The sequence below is a fragment of the Mobula birostris genome, chromosome 19 (assembly GCF_030028105.1).
Source record: "Mobula birostris isolate sMobBir1 chromosome 19, sMobBir1.hap1, whole genome shotgun sequence".
Taxonomy (NCBI): domain Eukaryota; kingdom Metazoa; phylum Chordata; class Chondrichthyes; order Myliobatiformes; family Myliobatidae; genus Mobula; species Mobula birostris.
Window position 1 is genome coordinate 42,508,546 of NC_092388.1, and position 13,772 is coordinate 42,522,317.

The 13,772-nt window shown below is 39.4% G+C and overlaps 1 protein-coding gene across 2 annotated transcripts in view; it reads left to right on the forward strand.

Moving 5' to 3' along the window:
* Positions 1-13,772, forward strand: part of marchf6 (membrane-associated ring finger (C3HC4) 6) — a 77,811-nt gene that overhangs the window by 17,810 nt on the left and 46,229 nt on the right. For both annotated transcript variants that reach the window (XM_072283512.1, XM_072283513.1), the window contains exon 3: positions 2,093-2,166. In XM_072283512.1, coding sequence (XP_072139613.1) covers positions 2,093-2,166 — 74 coding nt within the window. The remainder of the gene's footprint in view (positions 1-2,092; positions 2,167-13,772) is intronic.

The following is a 13,772-nucleotide window of genomic DNA, read 5'->3' on the forward strand; positions in this document are numbered from 1 at the left end:
GCAATTACAGCCTTGAGTCTGTGTGGACCGGTCTCTATCAACTTTGCACATCTGGACACTACTATTTTCCCTATTTTCTTTACAAAACTGCTCACGCTATGTCAGATTGCATGGGGATTGTGAGTGAACAGCCCTTTTCAAGTCCAGCCACGAATGCTGAATTGGATTGAAGTCTGGACTCTGACTTGGCCACTCCAGAACAAGAACTTTGTTGTTTTTAAGCCATTCCTGTGTAGCTTTGGTTTCATGCTTGGGGTCATTGTCTTGCTGGAAAACAAATCTTCTCTCAAGTCATAGTTCTCTTGCAGATGGCATCAGGTTTTCCTCCACAATTTCCTTGTATTTTGCTGCATTCGTTGTACCCTCTGCTTTCACAAGCATTCCATGGTCCTGCTGCAGTGAAGTATCCCAACAGCATGATGCAACATCTACCATACTTCATGGTAGGGATGGTGTGTTTTTGATTATGTGTGGTGTAGCACTTAGTTTGATGGCCAAAAAGCTCAATTTTGGTTTCATCAGACCATGGGACCTTCTTCCAGCAGACTTCAAAGTCTCCCACGTGCCTTCTGGCAAACTCTAACTGAGATTTCATGTGAGGTTCTTTTCAACAGTGGCTTTTTCTTTGCCACTTCCCCAGAAAGCTGCAACTGGTGAAGTACCCAGGCAACGATTGTATGTGCAGACTGTCCCATTTCAGCCACTGAAGCTTGTAACTCCAGAGTTGTCATACGTTTCTTGGTGGCCTCCCTCACCAATCCCCTTCTTCCTTGGTTACTCAGTTTTTGAGACCAGTACTCTACGCAGCTTTACAGCTCTGTCATATTCTTGTCGTTTCTTGATGAGTGACTTCACTGTACTCCAAGGGATATTCAGTGACTTGGAAATTTTCTTGTATCCATCTCCTGACTTGTGCCTTTCAATAACCTTTTTGCAGAGTTGAGTGTTCTTTTGCAATCATGGTGTAGTTTTTGCCAGGAGACTGACTCACCAGCAATTGGATCTTCCAGATCCAGATGTATTTTTACTACAATCAATTGAAACTGTACACAGGTGATCTCCATTTAACTAATTACATGACTTCTAAAACCAGTCGGCTGCACCAGTGATGATTGGTGTGTCATATTAAAGCGGAGGGGCAGAGGAAGTGGGGGAATACTTATACAATTAATTATTTTGTTTTTATATTTGTAATTAATTTAGATCAATTTGTAGGGATTGGTTTTCATTTTGACATAAGAGTCTTTTTCTGTTGATCAGTGTCAAAAAAGACATATTAAATCCACTGTGATTCAATGTTGTAAAACAATAAAACATGAAAGCTTCCAAGGGGGTGGGGGGGGGGTTAATACTTTTTATAGGTACTGTACTTCCAGCAACTTTTTTATATCCGTGGATTACATTTCATAAATAACATTTTTGTTATTAATTTGGGGTTCTCTGAATGCTTGGCTTCAAATTGGTAAAATCTTCAAGCCATATTAGATAACTACTGACGAGAAAATCTGTAGATGCTGGAAATCTGAGCAACACACACAGAATGCTGGAGGAACTCAGCAGGCCAGGCAGCATCCATGGGGAAAAAAAGTACAATCGATGTTTCGACCCAAAACGTTGACTGTACTTTTTTTCCCATAGATGCTGCCTGGCATGCTGAGTACCTCCAGCATTTTGTGTGTGTTGCTTAGATAACTACAGGTCTAGATTTTTAACAAACAGTACACCAGTTCTGCATTTGAGTATGTATTCAAGTCACACTTCTGTTTTGGACAAGATCTTTTTTATCTTTGATTCATTGATGTGGACCTCACTGCTAATGCACACAATTTGTTGACAGTATTTGCCCTAACGGCGAAGGTGGTTAACTAATTGATATTTTGTGACCAACATGGTGAACAATATCAGCAGAGATTTGATAGGTGAGAATACCTGAAAGGAAAAAATTAGGACTGTATAAAGTGGAGTAATTCAATATTTACAAGGTTCCCGTAAACTTCAAGTGTGAGCGGAGCTATTTTACTAACAAATATCTGACGTGTTTTTGAAAAAGGAAGATTTTTTTTGAATTGCTAACATTCCATTTTCCTTCCAGTTTAGTTCAGTGGCTCAAACACAGCAGAAAAGAATATTGTGAACTATGCAAACATCGATTTGCTTTTACACCAAGTAAGTGACTATCAGTGTACCTTTTTCCTACCTTGATCATTTTAAGATATTTGTTGTAGGCTATTCACCATCTATAACAAAGTTCATAAATAACTGCCGCAAAGTTTCTGAACTAGTCACTCATATCTTTTGTTTTGATATCCTTCAACATAGTTAAATGGTTTAGATCGAGAACTTGTGATATATTGCTTCGTATCCTAATCTGGTTGCTTAAGCTATTGTATTTTACTTGAGTAAATTTAGTTATAGACCTATATGTAAAACAATTGGAGAAGAACACATTTAAGTTTCTTAAATGCATCTATTTTAATGCTAGGAGCATTGTAAGAAAGGTGGATGAGCTTAGAGCATGGATTGATACCTGGAAATATGATGTTGTAGCTATTAGTGGAACGTGGTTGCAGGAGAGGTGTGATTGGCAACTAAATATTCCAGGATTTCGTTGCTTCAGGTGTGATAGAATAGGATGGGCAAGAGGGGGACGTGTTGCATTGCTTGTCAGAGAAAATAAAATAGCGGTGCTCTAGTAGGATAGATTAGTGGACTTGTCTAGGGAGGCTATTTGGGTGGAATTGAGGAATAGGAAAGGTGTTGTGAAGCTTGTCGGGGTGTATTATAGACCACCTAATGGGGACCGAGAACTGGAGGAGCAAATTTGTAAGGAGATAGCAGATATTTGTAGTAAGCACAAGGTTGTGATTGTGGGAGATTTCAATTTTCCACACATAGACTGGGAAGCCCATTCTGTAAAAGGGCTGGATGGTTTGGAGTTTGTCAAATGTGTGCAAGATAGTTTTTTGCAGCAATACATAGAGGTACCAACGAGAGAAGGGGCAGTGTCGGATCTCCTGTTAGGGAATGAGACAGGGCAGGTGACGGAGGTATGTGTAGGGGAGCACTTCGGGTCCAGTGATCACAATACCATTAGTTTCAGTGTAATTATGGAGAAGGATAGGACTGGACCTAGGGTTGAGATTTTTGATTGGAGAAAGGCTAACTTTGAGGAGATGTGAAAGGATTTAGAAGGAGTGGATTGGGACAACTTTGTTTTATGGGAAGGATGTAATAGAGAAATGGAGGTCATTTAAGGGTGAAATTTTGAGGGTACAGAATCTTTATGTTGAGAGGAAAGGTTAAAAGTTTGAGAGAGCCATGGTTTTCAAGGGATATTGGAAACTTGGTTCGGAAAAAGAGAGGGGTCTTCAATAAATATAGGCAGCTTGGAGTTAATGAGGTGCTCGAGGAATATAAAGAATGTAAAAAGAATCTTAAGAAAGAAATTAGAAAAGCTAAAAGAAGATACGAGGCTGCTTTGGCAAGTAAGGTGAAAATAAATCCAAACGGTTTCTACAGTTATATTAATAGCAAAAGGATAGTGAGGGATAAAATTGGTCCCTTAGAGAATCAGAGTGGACGGCTATGTGCAGAGCCAAAAGAGATGGGGGAGATTTTGAACAATTTCTTTTCTTCAGTATTCACTGAGGAGAAGGATATTGTGTAAAGGAAACAAGAAGGGTAGTTATGGAAAATATGATGATTAAAGAAGAGGAAGTACTGGCGCTTTTAAGGAATATAAAAGTGGATAAGTCTCTGGGTCCGGACAGGATATTCCCTAGGACCTTGAGGGAAGTTAGTGTGGAAATAACAGGGGCTCTGACAGAAATATTTCAAATGTCATTAGAAACAGGGATGGTGCTGGAGGATTGGCGTATTGCTCATGTTGTTCCATTGTTTAAAAAGGGTTCTAAGAGTAAACCTAGCAATTATCGGCCTGTGAGTTTGACGTCAGTGGTGGGTAAATTGATGGAAAGTATTCTTGGAGATGGTATATATAATTATCTGGATAGACAGGGTCTGATTAGGAGCAGTCAACATGGATTTGTGCGTGGAAGGTCATGTTTGACAAATCTCACTGAATTTTTTGATGAGGTTACTAAGAAAGTTGACAAGGATAAAGCGGTGGATGTTGTCTATATGGACTTCAGTAAGGCCTTTGACAGGGTTCCACAGGGAAGGTTAGTTAGGACGGTTCAATCGTTAGGCATTAATATGGAAGTAGTAAAATGGATTCAGCAGTGGCTAGATGGGAGATGCCAGAGAGTAGTGGTGGATAACTGTGTGTCAGATTGGAGGAGGGTGTGTAGCGGTGTGCCTCAGGGATCTGTACTGGGTCCAATGTTGTTTGTCATATATATTAATGATCTGGATGATGGGGCAGTAAATTGGATTAGTAAGTATGCAGATGATACTAAGATAGGTGGCGTTGTTGATGATGAAGTCGGTTTTCAAAGATTGCAGAGAGATTTAGGCCAGTTAGAAGAGTGGGCTGAAAGATGGCAGATGGAGTTTAATGCTAAAAAATGTGAGGTCCTACATTTTGGTAGAACTAATCAAAATACATGGTAAATAGTAGGGCATTGAAGAATGCTGTAGAACAGAGAGATCTAGGAATAATGGTGCATAGTTCCCTGAAGGTGGAATCTCATGTGGATAGGGTGGTGAAGAAAACTTTTGGTATGCTGGCCTTTATTAATCAGAGCATTGAGTATAGGAGTTGGGATGTAATGTTCAAATTGTGTAAGGCATTGGTAAGGCCAAATTTGGAGTATTGTGTACAGTTCTGGTCACCGAATTATAGGAAAGATGTCAATAAAATTGAGAGAGTACAGAGGAAATTTACTAAAATGTTGCCTGGGTTTCATCTCCTAAGTTACAAAGAAAGGTTGAAGAAGTTAGGTCTTTATTCTTTGGATTATAGAAGGTTGAGGGGGGACTTGATAGAGGTGTTTAAAATTATGAGAGGGATTGATAGAGTTGACGTTGGTAGGCTTTTTCCTTTGAGAATGGGGGAGATTCAAACGAGGACATGAGTTGAGAGTTAAAGGGCAAAAGTTTAGGGGTAACATGAGGGGGAACTTCTTTACTCAGAGAGTGGTAGCTGTGTGGAACGAGCTTCCAGCAGAAGTGGTTGAGGCAGGTTCGATGTTGTTGTTTAAAGTTAAATTGGATAGATATATGGACAGGAAAGGAATGGAGGGTTATGGACCGAGTGCAGGTCGGTGGGACTAGGTGAAAGTAAGAGTTGGGCAAGGACTAGAAGGGCAGAGATGGCCTGGTTCCGTGCTGTAATTGTTATATAGTTATAAGTTAAGTTCAAACCTCAAGTTCAAGTTTGTTTAATTGCATTCAACCATACATGAATACAGCCAAATGAAACTGCATTCCGCCAGGGCCGAGGTGCAGAACACAGAACCAACAGTCATGCACAGCACAAGGCACATACAGTAAAGATAAGATAGCAGTAAACATACAGTCACACAATAAAAAAAATAGCCCAAGTCCCTGAGTGAGATGTCCTATAACTTGATGGTGCATTGTTGTTGTTGGCAAGAACAAGCCCTCAGAGGTCCACAGACGAACACACAGGGGTCAGCCCCCAATCCAGCATGGATGCCGCATAAGACTATTTTAGGTGATTTATTTTGTAAACTTTCAAAGTTAAGATTGAGTTAGGCATGGCTGTTTCCAGGTCCAGCGTGCATGATGATTTGATGAGAAATCCATGGATGGCACAGATTGTTAGCAGCATATGACCTGATGATTTTAATTGTACCTTTGTTCTCTCTCTCCAGTCTGATTTGTTTATTAATACTAATTTCAGCACGTAGTCCTAGTGGTTTTTTAAAAAATTGGCATCTTGAAATTGAGGCTATTAATTTCCCTTTATAAGGTTAAGGCTCACCAAAGACTATCTAAATTTAACTGTATGATGCAAGAAACTTTTGACTGATCTTTCTTGCGTATTGAGTAGAATTCAGTAAGCTATGCTGCAGCTTTCCAATAAACATAGTATTTTTTCCTTTTAAAAAGCGGCCTACAGCAGTTTCTCTGTAACTTGTATCTCTGTAACTTTTAATACTTTTATTTCAGTGACCAGAGGATGTAAGCCGGAATGGCTACAATAATTAATAATGAAAATTTAGTAGGGTTCTTTTTTTTTCTTTCTTTCTTTTTTCCATAAAAAAAGCTTTAACATTTTGGGTTTTTTTTATTATTATTGATATACTGTTCAGCTTGGTTGATAGTTTAACTCTTATTCTACATATGGATATGTTATCTTGATTATTTTGATGTATTTTTCTCTGTTGATTTTCAATAATTAATAAAAAGATTTAAAAAGAAAGAAAAGAAAAATGTACCATTTGAGGGGAGAGGGAACCATCCAGCTATTTTGCTCTGTAATCTATAAGATTCCAAAAAGTTGAATTGTCAAGCTGTCACAGAACACTTTACTGATATGCAGTACTATGTTTCGACGAAGAATGCTGCTTCCCAGTATTTACAGTAATTAAATAATCTGGTTCTCTACGCTTTCGCTTGTATCCAAGCAACTGAATATGTTCAGTATGATTATATTTTGTCATGAAAGCAAACTGCATTACTTTCCTTTTTCCAAGTAATTCTGGTGACTCAGTACTTGGAGCTTTGTCAGGAATAAATCTTCATTTTGAAAATTACATTCTAAAGAGCATATTGCTTTCTCTGCTTGTTAAGCTGCAAACCTGTTAGTTCATGAAAGAAAACATAAAGTAATGGGAAAATATTGAGTAGTGTGGAGAAACAAAAGGACTTTTGAAATTTGCAGTCCATACCAGTTGTAGGATATAGTTGAGAAAATGATTAACCTATAGATTTTTTATTTGTTGAGGCATAGAATTTAAAACTAGTGTCTGGAACTGCATGTAATGCTGGTTAGAACATGGTTTGATGGCTGTTTACAGTAGTGATTCCTAGTAAAGACATTGCACCATTAAGGGTGCAAAGGAAACCTGAAGGTATTGCTAGGACTGGAAAAATTTAGTTAGCAGCAAAGATATGAAAATGTTTCTGTGGAACTTAAAAAAAAAAAGAATGGAGTCTTAATTAAAGTGGAGTGGCCTAAATGGAATAAGTAGGAAACACTTGAAAGTAAAAACTGCAGATGCTGGCTGTAAGAACAGAAAATGTTGGTAATACCCAGCCAGTCAGGCTGCGTCTGTGTGATGAGAATTAGTTAACATTTTGGCTCAAAGGTCCTTAGAACTGAGTGGAAAACACAAGTTTGTAAACCTACAAAGGAGGGTGTGGTAAGGTACTGTCTTGAATTGACCTTGTTTAGATCTTAAGGTTACTCTAGTTTTGCCTTATCAGAATCATCTTCCCCCACCCGTCCCAAAATTAAGGGCTTCTTTTGTCTCCACCATTCAGAAAAAAGGGCTGCAATGTGAAAGGTTAACTGCTTCTCTTCCGACAAATATGGCCTGACCTGCTGAGTGTTTCCAGCTTTTTTCTTTCTATTTTAGGAAGGATTGCTTTCCCTTAGGAAAAGGGTCAAAAGATTGAGGGCATAGATTTTAAATAATTGGTATAACGGAAAGAGGAGAAATGAAACATTTTGTACCACAGAGGTTAGTAGGGGTCTAAAGCTCACTGTTTGAAATGTGTATATGGACTTCCAGAAGGCTTTTGATAAGATGGCACAGCTAGTAGAGCTCTTGCCTCTCAGCTGCTGTGACTGAGGTGAAATCCTTCTGCTGTCTGTGGAGTTTGCTGCTTTTCCCTGTGGCTGCTTAGTCCCTGGGTGCTCAGTCCCTCCCATATCCCAAAGGCAAGCTATTTGGAAGGTGAATTGGCCACTATAAGTTGGCCTTAATGTATAGGTGAGTTAAATCTGCGTAACATTAAGAGGAATGTGGGGTTAATGAAATGGGATTAGTGTAAATGTGTGTTTTAAGGGTCGGTTCTAACTTGTTGGTTCAACGGGTATATGGTTATGACGTTAACAAGTTCATCAGTAAAGTTGAATGTGTATTTATGTCATGGGTAAGAAGTTGGATAAGTAGGGACAACAGGGCCTTAGTAAATGATTATATTTAAACTGGAGGTTGTGGAATTATAGCATTTCCTGGGGGTCAGTGTTAGTGACCTACTGTAAACTTGGTACAACTCAATTTCTAAATTTGTGTATAACAAAAAATTGACCTAGAAAAAAGATGCAGATTAATATGTTGTTGGGTTTGTACATTAAATTACGTGTGTACAAATGATAGAAAGTAGTGAGGTTAAGAAAATGATTAATCAGGCATACACACTTTGTGTAATCTCTGTATTGCACGGAGTATGAAAGTAAGGGAGTAATTCTGAATCTTCATGATAATATTGGTTTGGCCTAGTTGGAGTATTGTGTTCAATTCTGGTCACTGCATTATAGGAAGAATGTAAAAGCAATAGGAAGTCCTAAATAGATTTACAAGAATTATTCCTGCTATGAGCGGCTATAGCTAAAAGGATGGATAAGAAAGGCTTGGCCTGTTTTCTTTTTTTTAAATGGTTTAGGGGAGATTTGATAGAAGTCTTTAGACAAAGTCCCTACAGTCCAGGAGGACAGAATATATGGGATCCAGGGTGAAATAGAAAATAGAATATAAAATTGGCTTGGTTGTAGTGAAGGGTCACTTTTCAGTTTGAAGACCTGTAGCCATTGGTTTGCTGCAAAGATTAGTTTGAAGATGATACCAAAATTGGTGCTGTGGTGGACAGTAAAGAAGGTTGTCCTAAGTTTATAATGGGATCTAGATCAACTATATAAAGGGTAAAAGAGGGTTGAGGGTAGATATAGGAGCAATAGAAAATGATGCTGGAGGTATTGTAATGAGAGATACAGAGATGGCAGAGAAACTGAATGTGTATTTTGCACCAGTCTTTACAGTGGAAGATATCTGCAGTGTACCAGACATTCAAGAGTATCAGGGAAGTGAAGCATGTGTAGTGAAAATTATGACTGAGAAGGTGTTCAGGAAGCTTAATGATCGGAGGGTGGATAAATCTCCTGGAACTGATGGCATGCACCCTCAGGTTCTGAAGGAAGTAGCTGAAGAGATTGCAGAGGCATTAACAATGATCTTCAAAAATCGATAGATTCTGGCATTGTACGGAATGGCTGGAAAATTGCAAGGGTGGGAGGCAGCAGAAAGGAAACTATAGACCTGTTAGCTTGACATCAGTGGTTGGGAAGTTGTTGGAGTTGATTGTAGGGATGAGGTTATGGAGTACCTGGAGGCACAGGACAAAATAGGCCAAAACCAGCATTTTTTTCTGAAAGGAAAATTCTGCCTGACAAACCTACTGCAATTTTTTGAGGAAATTACAGGCAGGGTAGACAAAGGAGATGCAGTAGATGTGGTCTACTTGGATTTTCAGAAGGCCTTTGACAAGGTGCCGCACGTGAGGCTGCTTAGCAAGATAAGAGCCCATGGAATTACAGGGAAGTTACTAGTATGGGTGGAGCATTGGCTGATCAGCAGAAAACAGAGTGGCAATAAATAGATCCTATTCTGGCTGGTTGCCAGTTACCAGTGGAGTTCCACAGGGGTCGGTGTTGGGACTGCTGCTTTTTATGATGTATGTCAATCATTTGGACTCTGGGATTAATGGATTTGTGGTTAAATTTGCTGATGACACAAAGATAGATGGAAGAGCGGATAGTGTTGAGGAAGCAGAGAGCCTACAGAGAGACTTAGATAGTTTAGGGGAATGGGCAAAGAAGTGGCAAATAAAATAGTGTTGGAAAGGTATGGTCATGCACTTTGGTGGAAAAAATAAACGGGCAGACTTATTTAGATGGGGAGAGAATTCAAAATGCAGAGTTGTAAAAGGACTTGGGAGTCTTTGTGCAAGATACCCTAAAGGTTAACCTCCAAGTTGAGTCGGTGGTAAAAAAGGCGAATACAATGTTGGCATTCATTTCTAGAGGTATAGAATATAAGAGCAGGGATGTGATTTTGAGGCTCTATAAGGCACTCGTGAGACAACATTTGTGTGCAGTTTTGGGCTTCTTATTTTGGAAAGGATATACTGACATTGGAAAGGGTTCAGAGAAGATTCACGAGAATGATTCCAGGAATGAAAAGGTTACCATATGAGGAACGTCCGGCAGCTCTAGGTTGTATTCCCTGGAGTTCAGGAGAATGAGGGGGGATCTCATCGAAACATTCCAAATGTTAAAAGGCCTGAACAGATTAGATATGGGAAAGTTATTTCCCATGATAGGGGAGTCTAGGATAAGAGGGCACGACTTCAGAATTGAAGGACGTCCATTTAGAACTGAAATGTGGGGAAATTACTTTAGTCAGAGGATAGTAAATCTGTGGAATTTGTTGCCACGAGTGGCTGTGGAGGCCAAGTCATTGGGTGTATTTAAGGCAGAGATAGATAGTTTCTTGATTAGCCAGGGCATCAAAGGGTATGGGGAGAAGGCAGGGGAGTAGGGATGACTGGAAGAATTGGATTAGCCCATGATTGAATGGTGGAGCAGACTCAATGGGCCGAATGGCCTACTTCTCTATCTTATGGTCTTAACTAGGAAAGTGGGCAAGGGAATAACTGGACAAGGATGAAGTCATGAATTTTGGAAAGTGAAAACAGATCAGGAAATATACAGTGAATGGCGGGGTCTTGGGGAGTTTTGTTGAAAAACAAAACCTTGGAAGTAAAACAACATAGTTTCTGGAAGTGGTGACAAAGACATACGGTATACTTACCTTCTGGTGTCTGGGCTGTGGGAAGTATGTGACTGCACTGGAGGATGCAGGAAAGATTCACAGGAATGTTGCCTGTAGTGCAAGGTTTGAGTTATGGGGAGTGATTAGATAAGCTAGAACTATCCCTTCTAGAGTGAAGGAAACTGAGGGGTGACCTTGTAGAACTTTAGAAAATGATGAAGGGCACGAATGGGGTAGATAGTCTTCTTCCACAGGTAATGGGGTCTAAAACCGGAAGGTTAAGGTGAGAGGTGAAAGATTTAAAGCAAATCTGAGGGGCGTTTTATTTTACACAGGTGTTCGTATTTGGAATGAGCTGCCAGAGGAAGTTGCAGAGGCAGTTACAATGTTTAAAATATATTTGGACAGATTCATTGATGGAAAACATTTAGAGGGATATGGGCCAAACAAAGGTAAATAGATTTAGGGTAGATGGGCATCTTGGTTGGCATGGGTGTTAGGTCCAAGGGACTGTTTCCATGCTGTACAATTCAATGAATCTACTGTATATAAAACGATGAACAGTAATAGTGGAAAGTGGTTCTGTTTGGTGCTGGAGTCAAGGACTAAAGATCGCAAGTATCAGGTAAAGGGGCAAAGAACACAGTGACACAAATAGATTTTTTTACATGGTGTAGGATTGGAATCTGGAATGTTCTGCCTGCACTTGTGGTGGAGGCAATTTTTATGGAGGCCTTCAAGAATTAGTGAGTTGTTCTGTCAGAGAGCCAATAGAGATGCAGCAAACTGAATAACCCCCTTTATTTCTGTAATCATGATTCTATTACATTTTGAGAGGACTGAAATTCTCATCGCATGTATGATGCACTTGGATGCATATTTGAAGAACCATGATCTGCAGGTCTACGAACCAGAAGAAGCTGGGGTAAGCTGGGTTGCTCTCTCTCAAAAGGTGCAGACACCATGGGCTAAATAACAGCTTCCTGAGCTATAAATTTTCTGATTCAAGTTGTCATTTTTTTAAAATTTGGAAGTCAGATTGCTACCGACTGAGTTTGATTTGACACAACTTCAAAAAATCTGTCAGTTTTTTAAAATTTGAGTTCTACCCAATGTTGTCAAAAAAACAAATTTTATTACCAATTAACTTGAACAGTCAATTTGTAAATGGGTTATGGAATAGTATCAACAAAATAGTATTGATTAAAATCTGCTGGTCAAATTATAGCACTGGGTGATTTTTATCACTACTGTAAATACTGCTGAAATGATTGGCTTAGCTAGCAGAGCAGCTGCCTCTCAGTACTAAGCAGATGGGTTCAGTCCTGACTTCAGGTGATATTTGTGTGGAATTTGCACAGTCTGCAAGATTTCCTCTTAGTTCTCCAGTTTCCTCCCCCATCCCTAAGATTGCTAGTTGGTATCACAAACATGGGAAAATCTGCAGATGCTGGAAATCCAAGCAACACACACACAATGCTGGAGTTCAGCAGGCCAGGCAGCATCTATGGAAAAGGGAACAGTCGACGTTTCAGGCTGAGACCCTTCATCAGAACTGGGGGAGAAAAAGATGAGTCAGAGTTAGAAGGTGGGGGAAGGTCCACTCACTTTCTAACTCTGACTTCTCATCTTATTTTTCTCCAGTCCTGTTGAAGGGTCTTGGCCCGAATTGTCGACTATACTCTTTTTCATAGATGCTGCCTGGCCTGCTGGGTCCCTCCAGTATTTTATGTGTGTTTCTAGTTGGTAGGTTATTTGACCACTGTAAATTGTCCCTAATGTGTAGGTAAGTGGTGGAATCTGGCGGGGGGGGGGGGGGGGCAGTTGATGCAAATAAAATAAAGGATTAATATTGGAATAATTTATTATTGTCATATACCAAGGAACAGAAAACTTTTGTTTGTGTGCCATCAAGACTGATAATTCCATTCCATACATTGAGAAAGTAGAAAGGAAAACTAGGCAGAATATAGTGTTACAGATAAAGTGATTGAGAGACATAGGTAGAGTAGATCTTTTTCCCAGGGTTGAAAACTCTAATACCATAGGGCATGCATTTAAGGTAATTTCAAAGGAGATGTGATAGACAAGTTTTTACATAGTGGTGGGTGCCTGGAATGTGGTGCTAGAGGCAGATGCATTAGGGACTACTTGGATAGACAGATGAATGTGAGGAAAATGGAAGAACATTGCATTATGTAGGCAGAAGAGTTTAATTTAGTTGGCCATTTGATTACTATTTTAATTAGTTTGACACAACAGGATGGCTGAGGGGCCTGTTCCTGGCATGCTGAATTTCCTTTGCTTCTTGAGGAAGTAGAGGTGTTGGTGTACTTTCTTGGCTCCACTGTTGATGTGGCTGGAAATCTTAGTGTTATTTACGTTTAGGAACTTAAAACTTTCAACCATCTCCTCATCACCATTGATACAGGCAGCGTAAATCGGGCTTGATCATTGTCTACTCAGTGGTTCAGAGTCCTTGTTTCCATGCTGTATGCCTCAGACTGTTACTGTGTTAATATAAAAGTCAAATAGGATTACAGTTTTTCCAATGTTTGGGTCATGTATGGTTGGAGTATTTTCTTTTGTAAAAATGTTACTTAAAGTACATGATAAAAATCAAGTAAACAACAAGATTTCTCCAGATGCTGGAAATCTTGCGCAATATGTACAAAAAGCTAGAGGAACTCAGCAGGTCAGGTAGCATCTATGGACGGGAATAAACAGTTGTTTCAGGCAGAGAATCTTCATTAAGAATGAATGATGACTTCTGTAGAGTTAATAAGTTTATGAATGTTATTTAGCATTGATAAATGGGGGAAAAATGAAGATTTTCTAATGGATTTGTGCTATGGAGCGCTGTTCTGATTTTGAAATGTTCTTTTTCTCTCTGTGAACAGCATTCAAACCTGGAGGTGTTACTCCATGTGGAGATACGATATGATCATGTGGCTTTAGGGTGTTTATTTATCCTTCATTTCCGAACTTGGTCCCTGAGATTTGGATAATCCTCCAAAAGTATTGAATTTTATGTTCAATTACATAATTGTATGTTTCTGGGTTCTA